Source organism: Dama dama, chromosome 8, assembly GCF_033118175.1.
Source record: "Dama dama isolate Ldn47 chromosome 8, ASM3311817v1, whole genome shotgun sequence".
Taxonomy (NCBI): Eukaryota; Metazoa; Chordata; class Mammalia; order Artiodactyla; family Cervidae; genus Dama; species Dama dama.
In genome coordinates, this window is record NC_083688.1 from 23,978,795 (window position 1) to 24,000,715 (window position 21,921).

Sequence of the window (21,921 nt, forward strand, 5' to 3'; positions counted from 1 at the left end):
CTGTTAGATGATTCTTGGAAGTTTCAAGTTCTTCTGGTTAAACCAGTATTTCTTTTTCTTATATTCAAATTATAGTTGTTGGGTAGCCCCCCCTCCTTTTTTTTTTTCAAATCAACCAACTTTTTATTCTTGAAAGGATAATATTAAAACATACCAGTTTCCAAGTCACTAGAGATAGTTTGGATTAAAGTAACTGGAAAGGGGATGCTACTTAATCTCATTTCTGCCGTGTCATCTGACACTTGGTATCTGATATTTTAGGAATGCCAGGAACCATAAAAAGTGAGAAAAACAGGACTGTGTACAGATTAAGCCAGCATTATTAGATGTTTCTGAAAAATAACTTTTATTCTGAATCAGTGATAAGCTACATATTCATCTGCCACTATTTCAAGTCACAATTATATTGACATCTCTCCTTTGAAACACCAAACATCATTTGAAAGCAAATAATTATTCTAAAGATAAAGCATCAGAAACAAATTCTCTCCACCCAAGGTGACTTTAATTTTCAGATCACAACATTTTAGAGACTCCGTTTAATTTTTCCTATTTTTACTTCTTCTTGGCAGTTTTTTCAAACTCTGAAAATTTAAACTATGACAAGAAAAGCATTCAAAACATAATACAAATATGTACAAGAATACAAGAAAAGTTTAAAACAAAAAATATTGTATTGCAGTATCTCCAAATATGATGTGTTCTTGAAATGACCAGAAACCAAGGGTGCAGGTCCACAACTCTCTCATATCTTACACAAATCTATGTTTGTATCTCTTCATATATATGTATTTTTGTTTTGCCTTTTGGTGCCTAAACTAACTGTGACTCAAAAAGATACCTAACATGACATGAAAAACATGGTATCTATGATTTTTTTACATCCTAATCTGAACACATCTTAATTGGCGCAATATTACTCTTAATAATAGGCAAGCAATACATATAAAAAGACATACTATAATACAATGTTTTCAGAATCATAAACAATTTCCACGATGACATGAAAAATCTACAAATTAACTCACCTCATTATAAAGTGAAATTCTCATGTATCATAGTAAGAATGCTACTATTAGGAGCATTCTATATTATTTCATTTTCTAGTGTAGAAAGGTTATGGTAGAAAAAATAAGGTGCATTTTTAATAAGCCACCAACAGACACTTTACAGTGCCTAACACACATACACCCAGTGCAAACTATCCAAGAAAAGAATCCTTATTTTAATATGAGATGTTTCACTACACAGTTCAACTAAAGGTAAAATGAGAAATAGCTTTCCATCAGTAACATGGCATTATCACAGACAATTCAATGTATATATATATTGTGGTCAGTGAAAATAAAGAATAACATTCCATCCTTTGATTTACTGTTTTTAAATTCTACCTTAACTTTTAGAATTGTTTCCAATTCTAAAAATTTAGATGTTTTCCTAGTTTCCATAGCTAACTAGCAGACTAGCTACTTTGTTGGTCAGCCACTGGAAATTAACGACCCACTGGGGACGCACTTGCTGTGTTTCCTTCTTTACTATAAAACCACAACTCTCTATTGCTATTTTGTTTCATGCGGCACCAAACCCAACTTCATTTTTTTCCCTAAGAAAAAATAAATATATAAAGAAGACACTGTGAGGCATATCATTCACAAGGTCTCAATTTCTTAAAACAGAAGTATGGGTATATTTATTTCTCTCAAATGCATTCAAGACAATAATTACACAGCAACAAATCTTTAGTTCAACAATGATTTGATTCATAAGCATTTGAATGAAATTTACATAATTTCACATCCATACCCTTGCATTTTAAATACTGTAAGTAAAAAAGCCCCCCAAATAACCAATTCTTATATTTCCTATTTAGTCCTCTATACATCCAAACTTTAAAAAGTTACAAACTGAACATTATACAGAACATATAAATCATGTTTAAAAACTTGAGGTTTTAAAATCACTGTTCCCCAATATGATTCATAAAAGTCCTCATGCTGACAAGTGCAGTCCTAGGTGGTAAAGTAAACTGGAGGAGGGGAAGAAATAAGAGACAGACACAAGTTTGCTGTCTTAATATTTTACTAATCCTGTCAGTTAAAAATGGTCATGTCATGAGAAATAACAGTTTAGGTTTAATATGAGGAACGGACTCTGCCTCACAGTTTGAGACATGCATTTCAAGTATTTTCCTATTTGATCTCAGCTCCCTGCAGCAAACTGATGCTGAAAGAGAATAACTATTTTCTTCCATACATTCGCTCAATGTCTGCCTGGTAATGTGTTTTAAGCTCTTTGCGTTTCAGCTTGAAGGCATCTGTCACCAGACCAGTTTCAGGGGTCCACGGTTCAGGGCTCAAACGAATTTTTACTGGAATTTCAAATTTTTCCAGACTTGCTGAGATGGTGGAAAAAAGAAATTAAAAAGTAAACACAAAGTCATGAAAAATATACAATTAAAAGTCTTAGCAAATAGTTTTAACTTCCTCAGACTCCACGCACCCATCAAAATGTAAAACCTACAGCTAATAAATCTCACTTCTAACCAATTTATCCCTCAGAAATACCAGAAGCAAAACACAGATATATATATATATAAGAATTATAATAGCAAAAAACTTTAGAAAATCTACATGTCCATCAACAGAATGAGGTGGGTAAATTATGATATAGGCATAAAATGTACACAATTCATTCATTAAAAATAAGTTAGATCTATTGGTATGGGTATATAAAGATACTTGCCATATAGGTTTAAAAAAATCATTTTGCTTTGTGTTTGAACACTACATAAACTTACATGCAACTAGGTATGTAGGCTGAGGATACAGATAAAATAAACCATATGCCTCGAGGGGCTAGTATCCAGGGTTAAAAAAAAGGAAGTGTCACTTTTGATCTTATACCTATTTGTTTTCTTTTGAATTTGTTTTTAAAAAACCACTTTAGAGGGCTTCCCTGGTGGCTCAGTGGTAAAGAATCCACCTGCCAACGCAAGAGACACAGGGTCCATCTCTGCTCCAGAAGATTCCACGTGTCTCAGAGCAACTAAGCCCCTGCGCCTCAACCACTGGGCCAGCGCTCCGGAGCCCGGGAACTGCAACTACCGAAACCTGAGCACCCTACGCCCGTGGCACCACCACAGCGAAGCCACGGTAGAGAGACACCTGCGTGATGAGAAGCTCACACGTGCTGGAACAGAGCAGCCCCAGCTCTCTGCAACTAGAGAAAAAGCCCACACGGCAACAAAGACCCAGCACAGACAAAAAGAAAATAAATAACTGTCTAAAAATCACTTTAAGAAATAATCAAGGTAAAACAGAAATCTAGTGACTGAGCCAGGACAGTCACAGTGGGCTCCCCACTGTGTTTCTCACACTGCTCACACCAAGGAGACCCTCAAGAGGGGAAGGATTGGGGGCTCGGGGGGTGAGATCTCAAGAAGCACATTTCCTTATCAAGGCTGATTTACTTTTCCAGCGCTTGTTTCACAAATATTTACCAGCAAAAATTATTGTGTAAAATGCTTTAGTAAACATTGTTTTAAAATACAAAAATGAATAGTTTCTGCTCTCAACTGCTATACTATTGGGAAAAGGGTAAACACTTAGCCATAATAATACATGTATTTTAAAAGAACTGAGTTCAAGATATAAGTGCCTTGGGAACAAAAATGATATATTAACTCAAATAACAAAGTTTTATTCTTCAAAGACTACAAGTATTTCAGGAGTGGTTTCTAATTGGAAAAGCCACCATGAGAAGCAGCAGTACGGAAGGGACCGAGCATGAAGGGACCCGAGCCTGACAGCACTGAGATGCGCGGAGGCTCGCAGGCAAGCCCTGGAAGCCCATGCTCAGCTATAAACACTCAGCACTGCACTCCGCGATCGGGCTCAAAACGACGCTGGGAACAGCAATATCAGCTACACCAGATTTTAGAAAAATGAACACAGCAACAATCACATGACCAGTTGGAGAAATGGGGACTCTAATAAAAACTGTGAGTATTTCTTCCTTATTTTGATGTGAATATGTTTGTATATATGGTAAGCAAATACCTTTTGCTTTCTTCCCCTCATTCTCTTGTCATAATATATTAATAAGTTAACTTTATATCACAGTATTTAAGTTACAGGATAGCAAAGTAGCAGAGTTAAAAAAATCACTCAGGGGTGTGCAAACACATCTGGAGAACAAGTTCATGCATTTTCAGTTGCACACAAGATAACTGTACAACGTTAGGTGACAGTCTGACTTTGTCACTGTCTTTACTTGGAAATTAACTACGGTTTAAGGATGTGTATGTGGGTGCCAAGCTGACAACAGGAGGACTGTGGTGGTTTTATGCATCATCTGGACTAGGCTGGAGTTCCCAGTTATTCAATTAAACACTAATGTAGGTGTTCCTTTGAAAGTGGTTTATAGCTATGGCTAAGTCAGTTCAAAGACCTTGAGAGCAGAGCTGAGGCGCCCCTCAAAAAAGAAGCAATGCTGCCCGCTGACAAGGACTTTGACCCCTGCCTAAGACTCCAGTCCACTTTTTCAAGTCTGTCCTATAGATTGCCAGTTCTGTCCAGCCAGCCCCCCAGTGAAAGGGAAACCAACTCCCTACCTTAAAAGTTTCTCTAGTTAAATATATTTAACCTACTGACTCTGTTTCTCAGGTGTAAACTGAATACAGACTTGGCTTAAAAACGAAGCTGGATCCCTTCTTCACATCATATATAAAAATTAACTCAAAATGGATTAAGGACCCAAATATAAGGACAAAAACTACAAAACTCTTAGAAGAAAATAAAGAAAATATTTCTTTGTAAATTAGATTAGGCAACGGCTTCTCAAATGTGAAGCACAAGCAACCAAATGAAAAAAAGGAAACTGTTCCTTATAAAAATTAAAACTGTTGTACTTCAAAGGATACCATCCAGAGAGTAAAACCACTACCCAAACAATGGGAGAAAATACTTACAAATCACATACCTGATAACGGATTTGCATCTAGAATATATAAAGACCCATACAGTGACAGATTTTATTTTCTTGGGCTCCAAAATCACTGCAGATGGTGACTGCAGCCATGAAATAAAAAGATGCTTACTCTTTGGATGGAAAGCTATGACAGACCTAGACAGTATATTAAAAAGCAGAGACACCACTTTGCTGACAAAGGTCCATGTGTCCTTTGATAAAGGTCAAAGCTACGGCTTTACCAGTAGTCATGTGCAGATGTGAGAGATAGACCATAAAGAAGGGGGAATGCCAAAGAATGTGGTGCCTTCGAATAGTGGTGCTGGAGAAACCTGAGAGTCCCTTGGACAGCAAGGAGATCAAACCAGTCAATCCTAAAGGAAAACTACCCTGAATATTCATAGGAAAGATTATGCTAAAGTTGAAGCTCCAATACTTTGGCCACCTGATGCGAAGAGCCAATTCACTGGAAAAGACCCTGACGCTGGGAATGACTGAAGGCAAAAGGAGAAGAGGGTGACAGAGGATGAGATGGTTAGACAGCATCACCAACTCAACAAACATGAATTTAAGCAAACTCCAGAAGACAGTGGAGGACAGAGGAGCATGGCATGAACCGTGCATGGGGTCACAAAGCAGTTGGACACAACTTAAGTGACTGAACAGCAACAAACTCAATAATAAAAAGACAAATAACCTCACTTAAAAACTGTGCAAAGAATCTGAACAGCCATTTCTCCAGAGAATACATACAGTGGCCAATAAATACAGGAAAATATGCTCAAAATCATAAACCACCATCTGAAATACAAATCAAAGCCACAATGAGAGGCCACTTCACACCAATCAGGATGGCCAGAATTAAAAGGATTAACAAGTGTTGGTAAGGATGGAGAAACTGGAATCCTCATACAACTTGAGAGGGAATGGAAAATGGTGCCACCATTTTAAAAAATAGTCTAAAATATTTAGAAAAAAACATATTCTGGAAAATAGCCTGGCAGTTCCTCAAAAGAGTCAACAAAGTTGGCAGAGGTCCATCAATTCTACTCAGGTGTCTACCCAAAAGAAATGAGTAAGCAGATCCACACAAAAACTTGTGCACAAATGTTCACAGCAACATATCATTTATAGCCAAAAGTAGAAGTGACCTAGGTGTTAACTGATGCATGGATAACAAAATATTATTTGGCAATAAAAGGAAATGAAGTGTTGGTACACACTAGGACAAAAATATAGAACTGAACATTACATGCTAAGTGAAAGAAACCAGTCACAAAAACCCATGTACTACATGGTTCGACTTATATAAAATCTCTAGAACAGGCAAATCTATAGGAACAGAAAGATCAGTGGCTTCCCAGGACTAAGAGGTCTGGCGTATGATGAGGAGTGCCTGCTGATGGACACAGTATTTCTTTTTTGAGGTGATGACAAAGACAATGAGGTCATAACAACCTGAAGCTGATATGGCAATGTGTACAATTCTGCCAACATACTAAAAAACTATAGTAGGCTAAATGGTTGTTTGGTGTGTAAATTATATGTTTGTTAACATATATTTTTCAAAAATAAATTTTATAAAGTATATAAATTTTAAATTATGCTTGTTTCAGTATTCCACCTTACTGAGAAACAATGTAGGTTTCTAACTTTAATTAGAAACCTAAACTTAATTCAACATCAGTGCAAAGATTTTGAGTTACCTAGAAAAGCTGGAAATTATATTCAGACTGACATGCTACAAAACATAATTACTGCTGAAATAAAGGGTCAGAATAATTTCATCTGATTAAATGAGATTTACATTTTTCATAATCTTAAATGACATATCTAAGGAGAATAAAAATGCACACTTATATTTTACTTAACGCTGATGCCCCAGAGAGCATAGCTGGCTTTATTAAACCAAGAATATCAAACTACGTCTCTCTGCCCACTCCACCACACACACACACACACACACACACACACACACACACACACAAAAAGGGGAGAGGACACGTGAGTACAGCCAACCACCACCACACTAACAGTGTAGAGAGAGTCTTGGACGGCTCCCTGTGGGCTGGGGTATCTGGGAAGCCCAGCAGGGCCCTGGAAACAGCAGAGCAGAGTGGAGGAAGGGCCAACCCGGAAAACAGAAGCTGTGAGAAGAGAACATTCTGATACGTGTACATCAGTGGCAGGCGTGGTGGCCTTGTGTGTCCCCAGAGGGGCTTGAACGGGGGTGACAAGCATGTTCTTCTCCTGACTAATGGTAGGAAAATATGATTGTTTTCTGAGCAGGAAATGTAACCTAAGCCCTTGTAACAAAAACAAGTTTAAGTATTCTCTTCCCATCTCAGTTCCCAACTAGTTAACACTCTCACTCACCTGAAATAGCAGCTTCAGAAAGCACTTTAAGTACCTCGTTTTCCATTTCACTACTGTTACACAACTCCTCCCAAGTCCCAGTGAGTCCTTTCTTTCGTGCTAGTTCAGTCAGTTCCTTCTGATTTGGCACAACAAATCCAATGACATAAGAATGATAACTGAAATACATAAGGGGTACCTTAGTTAGGGCACTAAATGGCAGACCATGTTAACTGTGGTTACTGATCACACTGAAATTTAGTAGCCAACTCTCTACCATTTTAAAGAACACACATAAGGCATATTTGCCACACTTATTTCATGCAACAGCCACTTTAACTGTCTGATTCATAACACGTTCTGATGCTCTGGCAGAAATTCATTGCTAAATAAACCTTAATCTGACATTTCATGATGAATTTCAACTATGCATATAATAACTATTATGAATCATGCTTTTAAAAGAAATTAGAAAATTTATCTTTAAAAAGTTAGTAATTCACATCAATAGACTAAACAAAAATAAAAACTAATGAAAGTAAGAAGCTTTTTCTAAAAAAATCTGGCAACAAGTCCAAGTAATGTGATTATATATATTTACTCTTTTGTTATCATGAGAATTTGTATTCCAGAGGAACTCTGAGCATGCCCACAGAAAGCAGTCAGCTGAAGAAATGACAGCCTCATCAGAAGAAAGATGTTTCTGGTTAATATCACACCAGAAAACCCAGAACTGTTAGCATCACTAAAAAAACACTTCACGACTAACAGAGGGCAGAATCATTTATAAATCAATATGGTAAATCTCTAAAATGGGCTGTACCTCAAAGTCTATTTCTAAATTGGTTCTTCTAATATCAGATTTTATTTTTTCATAAGTATTACGTTAACTGTGGCAGTAAGTCTTCCAGGCTGGCCACAAAACACCCTATCACTACCACTGGGGAATGATCGCCACATACAGTAGTGTTATGGAAAAATGTGAACAGCGTGTCAATCTGAAATTCCAACACATTTCCCAAGAGTGCATTCCTGGGATTTTAACTTTAAACTCTCCTTCCCAGCTGCCTCTGAATCATCATGGGCGAGAGACACTATGTGTTAAGACACAGCTTAACCTAGCTTAAGGGGGAAAGAAAGCCCTCCTTTGGGGTTCCTGGGGCCCCAGGCAGGCTCGAATTGAGAAGGGGCAGTAAGAACTGAGCAGAGCACTGTTGGCTGACCAATTTCCTTCTTTACTCCCCTCTCCTCTAGACTGGTTGTGGGAAGCCTCCTTGTGTAGAAGGACAAGTAGCTCAGAGAACCAAAGCAGCAGGAAGGAGGGGTTATTTTCTTCACCTTCCTATCACACGGGACTCTGCACCGAGATGTAAAACACAAATCAGACAGAGGACCATATGGAGAGGAGCATCACAAGGCAAGAATCAGCCAGTGGCTGATGAGAAGAGAAAAACACATGAGAAGGAAGAGGTCTCGGTATAATTTAACAAAGAAGGCCAGCAGAGAAAGGAAGGGCCGACCGCATTACCAAATGTTTTAAGCAGCATAAATTCTATGTTCTTACCTGTTTGCATACGCACAAATGTTGTCTATTAGTGGGAGATTCTTCAAAGCAGCCTCCACCTTCCCAAGAGAAACATATTCTCCTGCCTGTAGTTTTACAAGGTCCTTCTTACGATCTGTGAAAAAACAGGGCCCAGGAGTGGGGCACATTGGAGGATGGTATTAACACACCTTTAATACATACAAATATTGGCCACTCCCCACAAATACTGGTCATCCCCTAAGTAATTTGTGATCAGTTAAGTTCCTTATAAGAGTTAGGCTGAAATTTAAAACACATAATAAAAAGAGGCCCTTATTTCTGTACCACTGAATACATTTCTTTTAAAAACTTAGCTTCTTAAGGGACCTCATCCTCAGGGTTTCAGGTATGTTCGGCTCAACAGATTATGTCCCCAGGACACATTAATACCAGAAAGGTCAAGAATATATACTCAAGTGCCATGTGAAAGCTCACATTCTATCTAAAGAAAAGCAGGATGAAAGACCGTATTACTTCAGTACAACACAGTAGTGCTAAGTGCTCAGACTCTCCAATTTGCTGATTTGGGAAGAATTCCTGCACGTGAGGCCTGAACTGAGTCTTCAGAGAAGACTGAGCAGCAGCCAAGTGGAACGGCACTGGCCAAGAACAGAGCTGGGCCGGTCTGCACAAAGGAGACGGGGGCAGATGGGTGAGCGGGGCCACCCCCTGGGAGCCACCCAAAGGCTTCCAGCAGGAAAGCAGTCGGTGAGACAGGGGTTTAGTGACCACGTGGCGGCCACGAGAGGGAGCACCTAGCTGGAGCAGGCACTGCAACAGAAGGGCATTTCCTGCAACAGGGGAGCCAAAGGTGCGGACCTGACCTAAAATCACAGAAACAGGGAGAGAGAGACAGAACGACAAGCGTATGTTATAGGGTAAAGCAGTGGGATACAGATTAACTATGGGGAGCTGGTTGCAGAGGCTGTCATGTCCTGCCAGTGTCTAGCTGGCATGACTGGGATAGAAGTGCCATTAACTGGGACAAAGAACCCAAGAGGAGAAGCAGGAGAATGTGCTTTTCACCTGTCAGTCCTGGTACTGAGCTGCCAGGCATTCCTCAGGTCTCAATGGCAAGAGAAGGAAATGCTTCAGACAGGCAAGAGGCCTGCCCGATAACCTCTGCATACACAAACATAGCGGCTTCCCGGGCAGCTCAGCTGGTGAAGAATCCGCCTGCAGTGCAGGAGACCGCAGTTCGACTCCTACACTGAGAAGAGCCCCTGGAGGAGGGCATGGCAACCCACTCCAGTGTTCTTGCCTGGAGAATCCCCGTGGACAGAGCAGCCTGGCGGGCTGCAGACCATGGAGTCGCAAAGAGCTGGACATGACTGAGCGACAAAGCACAGCACGCTAAAATGAATACTGCCTCCTAAGAACTGGGCTCTTTAAGGGTTATCTCGTAGTAATTAAAAATACCACTTCTGAACAGACCTAAGGCCTCATGGCATGTCAAGCCTTGTAATTCCATACAGTCCCTATTGTGCATTTTTACATTGCAGACCTGATACAGAGACCATACCAACGTCACAGAAAGATGAATTCTTACACTGTTAAACAACTTCTCTAAATATACAATCTCTTTTTTGAAAAGACACTACAGTAACATCTACTTAAAGAAAAACAGCAATCAGCTGGCTCACCAATGATCTTCAAACAACCGTCAGGGTCAAACTCCCCAATGTCTCCAGTACAGAGCCACCTCTGTCCGTTTTCATCTTCAAAGAAATCAGCTTTTGTTTTCGCTTCATTTTTGTAGTACCCCATTGTCACATTTTGGCCACCAATAAGAATCTCACCCCTGGGATGTGGTTTATCGGTATTAAAGTATCCACCTAATAAACAGAATAATTTAGAGTTAATTGAATAGTTTTATTCCTCACGCACCAGGTGAATATTTGAAACTGCTAGTTTCTAAATAGGGACATCTGATTTTGATCCAATTAGGGTTTCCCAAAGTAAGGCAGAAACTACGAACAAAATTCATCATTAAATCTAGCTACAAATTTTCAGTTCTTTAACCATAAGCACTTCTACTTTCAAACTACTATTCCGAGAAAAAAAAATAAACTCAAAAACCCAACATCTAGTGTATAAAAGTTACACATGTACTGCAGGTCAGTTCCTTTAAGGATTCTGTAGAGATGCTTAAATATCATACTAATTAACTGATAAAACTGTTAAATTGTGCATTTTGAGAATCAATCTCAGTATAAAGTCAAACTAGCATATATTTAGAGGATTTATTCCTTACAGATAACTTCAGAATGGTTCCAAGTTTATGAAACATTTTCACTAGTTTTGCTAAAAGACAGCTAAAAAGTGACACCCAAGGCTTAGGATCTCTTTGTATAAAAGAAAAGTGCATCCAAACAAACTAGAAAATAATATGCACATGTTAAAAGGATCAAGCATTTTAAAAATGACTAGTATTTAAATGGAATGAGCAAACGATTTTTATGTAATTATAGTAAAAATTTCCTTCTGATAATTTTGGGTTGAAGCCCTCAGAGAAGAGAAAGAAAAAAGAAAAGAATAGGTAAAAATCTCTGTTTCATAGGATGAATTTTGTGATTTTGTTTCTATAAAATATGATCATTTGCAATTTATGGGCATTATTCATTTAATACATCTTCAACTTTTCCCCGTAATTCTTACTTGCATTTATGTACAAAACAAGCAAAAAAACCAATTCTTCAAAATCATCTCTGAAACAAGTCAAAATAAATTCACTCATAGCTCTAGATAAACATATTTCTATTTATAAAGGACAAAAGTAAGCACTTATGGGTGATTCTATATTCTGAAATAAAGAAGAAAAGGAAGTAAAATTCTAATACTATACAAATTAATGCTCTGTGGTTAAAACAGGTTATTACCTTCCTCCCAGTTCTTTAATTTGATTTCACAGCAAACTAATGGTGCTCCCACTCTGCCAGTATTGTAGTCCCACACTAAGATGTAAATGAAGAAAAGTATTTGATTATGGTAGTTAATAAACTGCTTCACTTTTTTGTTTAATTACAAAGATTTATCCCAAAGCTTAGATATCCCCAGAGAACCTTTACAAGCAGACGCAGCCCACACTGAGGGGTTTTCTTTCTTTAATCTGAAGTGGTCATAAACAAGACACTTTACCGAAGGGTACAGAACCTCCAAGAATCGTGGGCCCACATTTCCAGCACAGCAAAACGACAGCCCCTGACAGACAGGACAGGCCTGCTCCAGTTTTCCCAGATTCCATACCATCACATTTTCTTACACCCACTAAGTAGCTGCTTGGTTCACGACTCTGTCTTCCCTGTTTTAAAGGATGAAGGAGCACAATGGTTTACAGCTATTCCACTTTCTTACTCAACTTAACACAGCTGTGCAGGACAAATAACCTCTCCAGTCTTCCAAGTGAGACCTCTGAAGCTCCCCTCACACCAGCTTATGCTACCATACCCTATTTAAACTCACACAGTAGGAGTTCAGAGGCCAGGCTGGAGGTTCAGACTGTTCCCTTTCAAAGATCTGGGGCAAGAATTCACCACTATTATGAATTACTACTGCATTAGGTTTCTTTTCCAAGGACCATTCAAATACCAGAAATAAAAGATTGATACATGATACTTTACAGATTTATTTACAACATAAACCATCAGTGCTTAATAGCGCAACCAATGGAAACCTTAAAAATTGAAGAAATTAAGGCTCCTGAGGAACGGAATGTGCTTGTTTTTAAGAGTGCTTGTGTATTTTCTGCAAAACAAGAGTTACAAGCGGCTCCCAAAAATATGAAAATGATAGAGAACACAATGGAAAACTGGAAAACATGGAAGTAGTGCAGGATAAACCTGGCATAAGAATGGTACACAAAATCACTTAGGGCAAAGAAAGGAAAATGAATAAGGTTTAGTGTCTACAAATATCTAGAGAAAACAAAGGAGCAGCATAGTTTTTTCTTGGACTGGAGAACAAAGTAACTTTCCTCTATAAAAGGGCACACGGGCACTATAGAGTCACCTGGGCACCACTTGGGTAATGGACCAGTCACCTAAGCTCGTCGCCATGATCAGCTCTGGGAATTAGACTCTCCAGACTGAGAGCAGACTCTCTAAGTTTCTCACTGCACTTATTTTAACACAGACCACTCACCTCAATAAACATTTCTGAATTTGATCCTTAATAAACCTAAACAACTAAACAAATACACTAATTTTTCTACATAAAAAGAAATTTAATAACTGATATAAGATCATATATGTATACAATACAGCTAATGCTTGTTACTAAAACTTCTTTTCTAGAATGCTAAGTAGTTTTTAATACTACCTATCAGTTTAACATGAAAAACTCCTCTAGATGAACTAGTGACATACCTAATACATTCTGAAAACTGATTTCAACAATCACAGTACTTGGGATTTACACAAATATTTTAACCGATTTTCTATGTATTTGCAAAAATCAACCCATACCAAAAGGGCCAGGAGTTGCACCCCAAACTCTGTTGTAGACACCACTCTGCAGACAAAACTAACCTTCTGTAATTGTTCCAGCCCCACAAGATTCAGTGAGTCCATACCCCTGACCAACAGGACAGCAAAAACAGATGTTCATGAATCGCTGTGTGGTTGCAGAAAGTGGAGCACCTCCACACAACAGAAGTCGAATATTTCCACCTAGCAAGCCTCGAACTTTCCGGAAAATAAAGCTAAAAAAAAAACAAAAATCCAATCACCGATTTTTAAAGCTGAATGGGATTTTCCAAATCATTTAGACTAATCTCCCAATTTTGATATATAGGAACACCTTGAAGATAATTTAGGGTTCAGTTCCAGACCATAACAATAGAGAGACTATCACAATAAAGCAAATCACTTCAATTTTTGGTATCTTGGTACATACAAAAATTATGTTTATACTATACTGTGGTCTATTAAGAGTGCAACAGCATTACGTGTAAACAGCAAGGCATACCTTAATTAAGAAATAGTTTATTCCTAGCAAATGCTAACCATCTGACAATAGAGGGTTGCCACAAACGTTCCATTTGTTTAAAAACAAAATCACAGTTACTTGTGAAATACAATAAAGCAAAGTACAACACAATGAGATATGCCTATGAGATGTTGAGATCAAATGACTTATCCAAAGTCACAAAGCCAATTTAAGAGATTCTCTTGACCGACTATTTAAATCTAAATGTCTATCCAACCAAATTTATTCGACCCAAGAAAATGTGATTTTCTCTTAAGAACTGTAAGAAATATTAGAATTCAAAATTGCCAGGTTTAATTTTGTATAGTAATGGAAATCCTTTGCTTATGGCCAGAATAATTAGTTTTATATCATTATATAATACACATTAATATTGAATAACTTTACTGTATCTTCATGAAGTTTATTATTAAAAGCAAATTATTTTTTTGCTTTAGCTTATTTCATTAGAAATGTATACATATCTGTAAATAGCAATTTAGCTCTATAGAGTTTCACTAATTCAAAGTATCTGGTAAATTTAAAAAGGAAAAAACTCAAATATCTAATTGAAATGCTTCTGAAAATACACTAAATAAAAAGACTGCTTACTACCTTGATGAAAAGAGGGGAAGGGTTTTGTTCTGTATTTTAATAACTTTGAAAAAGACAAAGACCAAAGGCAACAATTTAAAATATGTGTGTATATAAATAAATCTAATATATATGTGTATATATAAATATAGATGTGTGTATAGTAGTGTTAGTCACTTAGTCGTGTCCGACTCTTTGCAACCCAATGAACTGTGGCCTGCCAGGCTCCTCTGTCCATGGGATTCTCCAGGCAAGAATATCGGAGTGGATTGCCATTGCCTTCTCCAGAGGATCTTCCTGACCCAGAGATCGAACCCGGGTCTCCTGCATTGCAGGCAGATTCTTTACCGTCTGAGCTACAGGAAAGTATATAAATACATATATGTGTGCATATAAACATGTGTGCATAAACAGATATTATATGTGTGTGTATAAATACATGTGTGTATTTTGTATATACATATAACATATGTATATATATAAATATATATATTATAGGTTTACAAAGCAGTTATGTATCTCACTGGAGAGATTAGTAAAATGCAGGAAAAAATTATAATAAAGCTTTAAGCATGACACATTTGAAAACTATATTAATATCCCCATAAAAATTAATTTGAATGTCATACTGTTATTGTCTAATTTCTCAACTACTTTACAGTTAAATATACTTATTCTATTAGTGCCATGGGGGGAGGGGTGGAATAGGTCACAAATCGTTTCATATCTGGTTGCCATTTTATATTCATATCGAAATAAATTTAAAAGCAAAGAGAAACTACTTCTCAAAATAATTAAAATCATGTCAGTGGCCATCAAAGATAATAAACTCACTAACAGTACAATAAAATTTTTGGTGACAATTTTTTTCAAATAACATCGAAAGCTTCTTTAACTGCTCATGTTCTTATGCGAGACGGAATTTTTAGAGTCCCTTAAGATAATTAATGTGAACAAATGATCAAATTATGAAGGAGAGGGAGAGCCTTTACGCACCTATCACACAGCGGAGTGCTGTGCCCTTTTGAAATCTGTTCCATTTTGTAATTATAGGCCAGAATAAACAGATTGCGTTGAAAACTGCTCATTTCATTCACTTTATTCATAACATTTTTGTAGATTCGATCCATGATTTCCTAAAAATATACAAATGACTTAATACGGTCAATAATGCTCTCGGCTACCTTATTTAAAAGCTTAACATCAGATTACTATTTCCATTAATAGAGACATTTTAGAAGAGACATTCTGTCAAAAATAAACTTTTAAAAAAGAGCCACACTTTGTTTAAAAATGAGATTTCTTTAAAAGTAATTTTTAATAGATGTTCAGCAGTAGGCAAGAGGGAGATCTTAAAAACCTTAGGGCAGTAACATGCCATCACTGATTCTTACACTGCTTTGTTTATTTATCTTACTTGTGTGTGTGTGCTCAGCTGTGTCCAGCTCTTTGCAACCCCACGGACTGCAACCTGCCAGGCTCCTCTGACCATGGGACTCTCCAGGCAAGAATACTAGAGTGGGTTGCCATTTCCTTCTCCAAGTTATCTTACTTATTCTGAGCTAAAACTAAACTCACTAAATAAATGAACATCTATATGAAATGGCTTTTTAAATTCTCATAACTTTTATCTTATGAAGATATGAAGTGCTACATTCTTTGCTCACAAAAACCATGGGGTTATTTTGCTCGCTTGTCTTGATTTTTAATGCCGCACCCAGGAAAAAATTTCCTTGCCTGCACTGTATGTCGCTTGCTACTGCTATTACTATGACACACACTTTATTAACTTGAAATAGTTTCTCTCCACAATTTTATACTATACTTATTATTTATATGAATCAAAAATTTAAAGAAAGATATTATTAAGGAAACTACATACTACAGAAACTCCAGAACTACTGATCATTTATATCTGACTTATAATAATGCTCGAATGTGAACACTTGGTGTGCGTAGTAACTCAGTCGTGTCCGACTCTTTGCAACCCTCTGGACTGTGGCCCGCCAGGCTCCTCTGTCCATGGGATTCTCCACGCAAGAATACTGGAGTGGGCTGCCATTTTCCTCTCCAGGGGATCTTTCTAACCCAGGGATAAAACCAGTGTCTCCTGCGTCTCCTGCACTGGCAGGCAGATTCTTTACCCGCTGAGCCATCCGGAACACTCGGTATCCAGTTAAAATTCAAACAAAACAGAAAGTCTCGTAAAATGTACACTAGGGGCACCGAAAATCACTACCGCCCCATTTCTACTGGTCTTATCCCCAGGTCCCGCCCTATGCCTGACACTACATTAAAGGGCACAGTGCTTCGGTGTCAGTCATCCAGCTATACCCAACTCTTTGCAACCTCATGGACTGCAGCCCGCCAGGCTCCTCCGTCCATGGGATTCTCCAGGCAAGAGTACTGGAGTGGGTTGTCATTTCCTTCTCCAGGGGATCCTCCCAACCCAGGGATGGAAGCCAGGTCTCCCACATGGCAGGCAGACTCTTTACCATCTGAGCCATCACAGTGCTTCTCGGGCAATTCAAAGTGGCACCAACTTCTCTGTCACTTTTTTCTGGTGTCCAGGCCAGACTCTCCCTAACAGACTCAGGAAGTGTGATTTGCTTAGGAGATGATCTCCAACCTTTCCTCCTATCTCCTGCTGGGCTTCAGGTCTCTACTAACAGCAAACAGATATCACAAAACTGATTTCAGCAAGAAGCTCTTTAGGGAAAGGAGTTGATAATGTCATATGGAAGCTGAAACTACTATTATATTGATTGCTTAATAAACTACATGAAAAAGATAAAACATAACCGAATAAATACTTCAGAGCTCAAGGTACTATAGATAACAAATAAGGAGTAAATCCTACATAAACTACCTTGTCAACAATGTCTTTTCCACTAGCAGTTACATTCTGAAGATGCTTTTTTTTTAGCACTCAATATTGATTAATGGTCAATTCTTACCGGGACAGCTGCCATCAGTGTTGGTTTCAACATGGATGTATCTCCTTTGCTTCCTTTTTTTATTTTTGAAGACTACAGAGAGAAAAATAGGTTTACATAAAGTGATCATCATTTAAAAAATTCAATGAAACGCTTAAAAATCATATTACAAAATTTTATAATTTTAATCTGCGACATGACGTGAAAGTCGCTCAGTCGGGTCCAACTCTTTGCCACCCCATGGGCTATACAGTCCATGGAATTCTCCAGGCCAAAATAGTGGAGTGCGTAGCCTTTCCCTTCTTCAGGGAATCTTCCCAACTCAAGGATCGAACCCAGGTCTCCCTCATTACAAGCGGATTCTTTACCAGCTGAGCCACAAGGGAAGCCCATTTTAATCCACTCATATTCTAAACAGACCTTAACAGGCAAGTTCTTTTGAAATGATTAACTGTTACCCTTATAGTATACTGTCATACTGAATGAAAATTGTGTTAAAGATAATTATGGTTTCTTAGTATCTCAAATCACAGAAGTTCCGTTACCTGATCTGCTAAAGTCTGTGGTGAAGAGTAGCCGATGCGGCATCCATGGGAGAGACAGACAAGCTCAGCACTTAATTCTAAGACGTGGGCCAGGGGCAAATATCCAATATAAACATCTTTCTCCCTAGAAAAAAAGGAAGATGCAAGAAGCAACAGTCAGGTGCTGTTTCCGTGAAAAGTGACTCCAGTGGGAGCAAGCTTTAAAAGGCACTGGAAGAAAAAAAAAAAAAAAAAAGGCACTGGAAGGTCCCTCTGGGCTCCGTGTGTGCATATGACAGACCCTGGGAGTGCCAGGGGAAAAGAACTGCAACACAGCTCCATCTGAAGCTGAGGAGGCACACACAGGAAGTGGCTCCGTTTCCAGTCCTCCCGGAAGGTGCTCCCTAACTGAGCACTGCACAAGCAGAGTTCTAGAGCAGAAGAGATCAGGACTCAGAGGGGGTAAAAGCATGAGGGGTTCTGAGGCACAGCAGAGTCCCCCACGGAGGGATTTGACAACTGATGGGCTATCAGAAAGGACAGTTCAGACAGAATCCACAACCGCCTGCCAGCAATCTCAGGAAGAGATTCTTGTTCTGAAAGTTAAATTATACATTATATAATAAAATGTATATGTATACATGTGCATATTATTTCAAGAACTGCTCCCACTCTCAAAATATGAAGGGCAACTTCCCAGAAGGAACCAGTTGCTCTTAATTTTTTTCCTGAAAGTTATGCATACATAAGAGATTTCTATCTGCATCCCCAAATTCAATTCCACAGTAACATGTACATATTTACAATTGCTACACATAAAGGCAACAAAAATATCCAACCACTGTACAAGATCAGTCATCACAATACTGGTTCCATCTCCGGGAATGTTATCCTCACTTCCCTAAAACTCCCTCCCATCTGGCTTTCTCACTGATCTCCTTCCCGTTCCAGGAGACCCACTCTCCCCTGCTACTACTCGACTGTATCCTGAAAGAAAAAATCAGACTGAATGCAGGAGCTCAATAAATACTTAGTGGATATATTATTTGTTCACTTGAATTATAATATTGAGGTATAAAAATGACTATGACAGTAACAATACGAACTGATTAAAATATTTCAATTCAGTTCAGTTGCTCAGTCGTGTCCGACTCTTTGCGACCCCATGAACCGCAGCATGCCAGGCTTCCCTGTCCATTACCAACTCCCAGAGTCTACCCAAAGCCGTGTCCATTGAGTCGGTGATGCCATGCATCCTGTCATCCCCTTCTCCTCCTGCCCTCAATCTTTCCCAGCATCAGGGTCTTTTCCAATGAGTCAGCTCTTCGCATCAGGCGGCCAGAGTACTGGAGTATCAGCTTCAGCATCAGTCCTTCCAATGAACACCCAGGACTGATCTCCCTTAGGATGGACTGGTTGGATCTCCTTGCAGTCCAAGGGACTCTCAAGAGTCTTCTCCAACACCACAGTTCAAAAGCATCAACTCTTCTGCACTCAGCTTTCTTTATAGTCCAACTCTCACATCCATACATGACTACTGGAAAAACCATAGCCTTAACTAGACGGACCTTTGTTGACAAAGTAATGCCTCTGCTTTTTAATATGCTGTCTAGGTTGGTCACAGCTTCCCTTCCAAGGAGTAAGAGTCTTTTAAGTTCATGGCTGCAATCACCATTAAATCAGGTCAAGTTTGCACTTTTAAAGTAAAAAGTAAATATCAACAATGATACCTACAAAATATATTTTAAACCTCACAACTATAATTATTTTGTAATTTTTATGTCTTTTCTGAAGAAATGCCTAACTAGAAACAGACTCTGAAAGACTAATTTGATCATATACCAAGAAATGACATTAATGTAAATAATTAATGTAAATAATAACATACCCGAGTTCTGGAATCCTTTCCGCCATCCCAGTTATACCAGCAATAATGTTACTATGAGAGATCATGACCCCCTTTGGAATTCCTGTGGATCCACTTGTGTACATGATTACTGCGATATCTGAGGGCGCTGGTTTGCTAAGGGGTTTGTTTTCTGTATTAGAGAAGACACACATACTCCTGAGAAATTTAACTATATCACCAATTTTTTTATAATCATTTGTTAACAACTGTTAATTGTACTCACACAAAGGTCGATAAAATAGATCAAGCCCCTGCACATAAGACATAGCCTACTTGGACAGAGGTATACAAATCTATAATTTTAAGAGCTATGAAGAAAAATAAAGCAAGACCAGGTGAAAAAATGGTAGGAAAAGTGGCAGGAAACGAAAGTGAAGTAGCTGCCAGGACGCGGAGTCTCCAAGGTCATGCCCACAACTCTGGATTTCACACTGTGTGGAAAGCAACATCACTGTGAACAGGGACTTGTCCACAACAAGGACCACACTAGCTACTGTGTGGCTACCTAACTTAAAAAGGAAACAAGAGGCAGAGAGACAAAAGGCTATGCCAGTGACTCGACTAAGAAATAAGGGTGGTTAGACTAGGGTACCTAGGCACTTGGTAAAACTGTTCTCTACTTCACACTGTGAAGCTAACCTGGCTATACTCAGAATCTCCCCCGCTCGCACAAACCCAGGAAGAGCAGCCAATATCCCAGACAGGTGACACAGCAGAAAGACAGAAGTAGGTCATGGACAGCACCACTCCTCTGCCTGAATTAATCTCGGAACTACCCTAAACGTGGTCTTCTTCAGTAAATAGGGAAAACATTTTAAACTTGTTCCCAAGTGCACCCTTGCTCTCGCACCTGTCAAGATATATTTCTTGACAACTGTTACTACTCAAGTCCTTGCCTCCTGACCTGCCATTCACTCCTCTGTCCCACGGTACCATTCTCCACTGCCACCACTTTCTAGAAACTGTTCTCTGAAGCGACTCTGGCTAAGTCCAATGGCACTTTTGCAGTCCCTGCATCCCTGGGCTCCTCCAGCGCACCTGGTCCTACAAAAGACTTCTAAGAGGCTCCTTCCACTCGGCCCCCATGAACCACACACCACCTGTCTTCTTCCTTCTTCTCCGGCCAATTCATGGTGGCCTTTGGAGGGACCTCTCTCTGTGGGTGTCACCTACTCTCTTGGCTTTAATTAAAACCTGTTCTCAGCTTCTAAATCTTTTAACTCTAAACTTAACTCCAGCATATTAGACTTGTACACACCACTGCCCACTACAAAGCTGTATTTGAATGTCCCACGAGCACCTAAATGCAACATGCACAAAATTAACCTCAGCATAACCCCGTTTCGAAGCCGAGTGAAGTATAGTCCCACCATCCTAACAGCTTTTGTGAAATCCTACAAGTTTAATGACGTTATTACTAAAACTAACTTTAAACCATCTAAAAAAGAGAACAGGAAAAACTGTATCATGTATAAAGTATTTTAAATTAATTTCAAATAAATACTACTTTTAGAACCTTCATAAATGACTGTTTGTATTTTTCCTTAAGTCTTTTTTTTAAAGGGTAGATGATAGTATACTTAGGGTGACCTTTCTTCCCAAGTGATGATCTAGAAAACCAGTTTGTCACCTGATCTAACTTCAGAATCAGATACCTGGATCACGTCTAGAGAACATGGTCACTGCAGAACAGACACAAGGAAGCGGGGAACCGCCACATACCCATGCTGGCCTTGGCTCCCAGAGCCTGCACAGCCGCCATGGTATGCACGATGACGCCCTTGGGGAACTCAGACCAGGTCGGTGGCCTTCCATCCACAGTGATGATGTGCCGCAGGCGAGGGACCAGAGAAACGATGTCCTGGAAAAACACAAGGATTCACTGCATTTTTCTCTGAATATGAGTGAACGTGTGTGCATGCTCAGTCGTGTCCGACTCTGCAACCCCATGGACTACAGCCCACCAGGCTCCTCTGTCCATGGGATTATCCCAGCAAGAATACTAGAGTGGGTTGTCATTTCCTACTCCAGGGGATCTTCCCAATTTAGGAACCCAACTCGCCTCTCCTGCATTGGCAGGTAGAG

The 21,921-nt window shown here is 39.0% G+C and overlaps 1 protein-coding gene across 3 annotated transcripts in view; it reads right to left on the minus strand.

Moving 5' to 3' along the window:
- Nucleotides 1–1,659: 1,659 nt before the first annotated feature.
- Nucleotides 1,660–21,921, minus strand: part of ACSL3 (acyl-CoA synthetase long chain family member 3) — a 73,515-nt gene continuing 53,253 nt past the window's right edge. For all 3 annotated transcript variants that reach the window (XM_061148640.1, XM_061148639.1, XM_061148641.1), the window contains 11 exons: nt 21,559–21,697; nt 19,816–19,966; nt 17,949–18,072; nt 17,425–17,496; nt 15,464–15,603; nt 13,435–13,607; nt 11,788–11,862; nt 10,552–10,743; nt 8,888–9,002; nt 7,345–7,502; nt 1,660–2,395 (listed from right to left, as the gene is read on the minus strand). In XM_061148640.1, the coding sequence (XP_061004623.1) occupies nt 2,238–2,395; nt 7,345–7,502; nt 8,888–9,002; nt 10,552–10,743; nt 11,788–11,862; nt 13,435–13,607; nt 15,464–15,603; nt 17,425–17,496; nt 17,949–18,072; nt 19,816–19,966; nt 21,559–21,697 (1,497 nt within the window). In that variant the 3' untranslated portion in view covers nt 1,660–2,237. The remainder of the gene's footprint in view (nt 2,396–7,344; nt 7,503–8,887; nt 9,003–10,551; nt 10,744–11,787; nt 11,863–13,434; nt 13,608–15,463; nt 15,604–17,424; nt 17,497–17,948; nt 18,073–19,815; nt 19,967–21,558; nt 21,698–21,921) is intronic.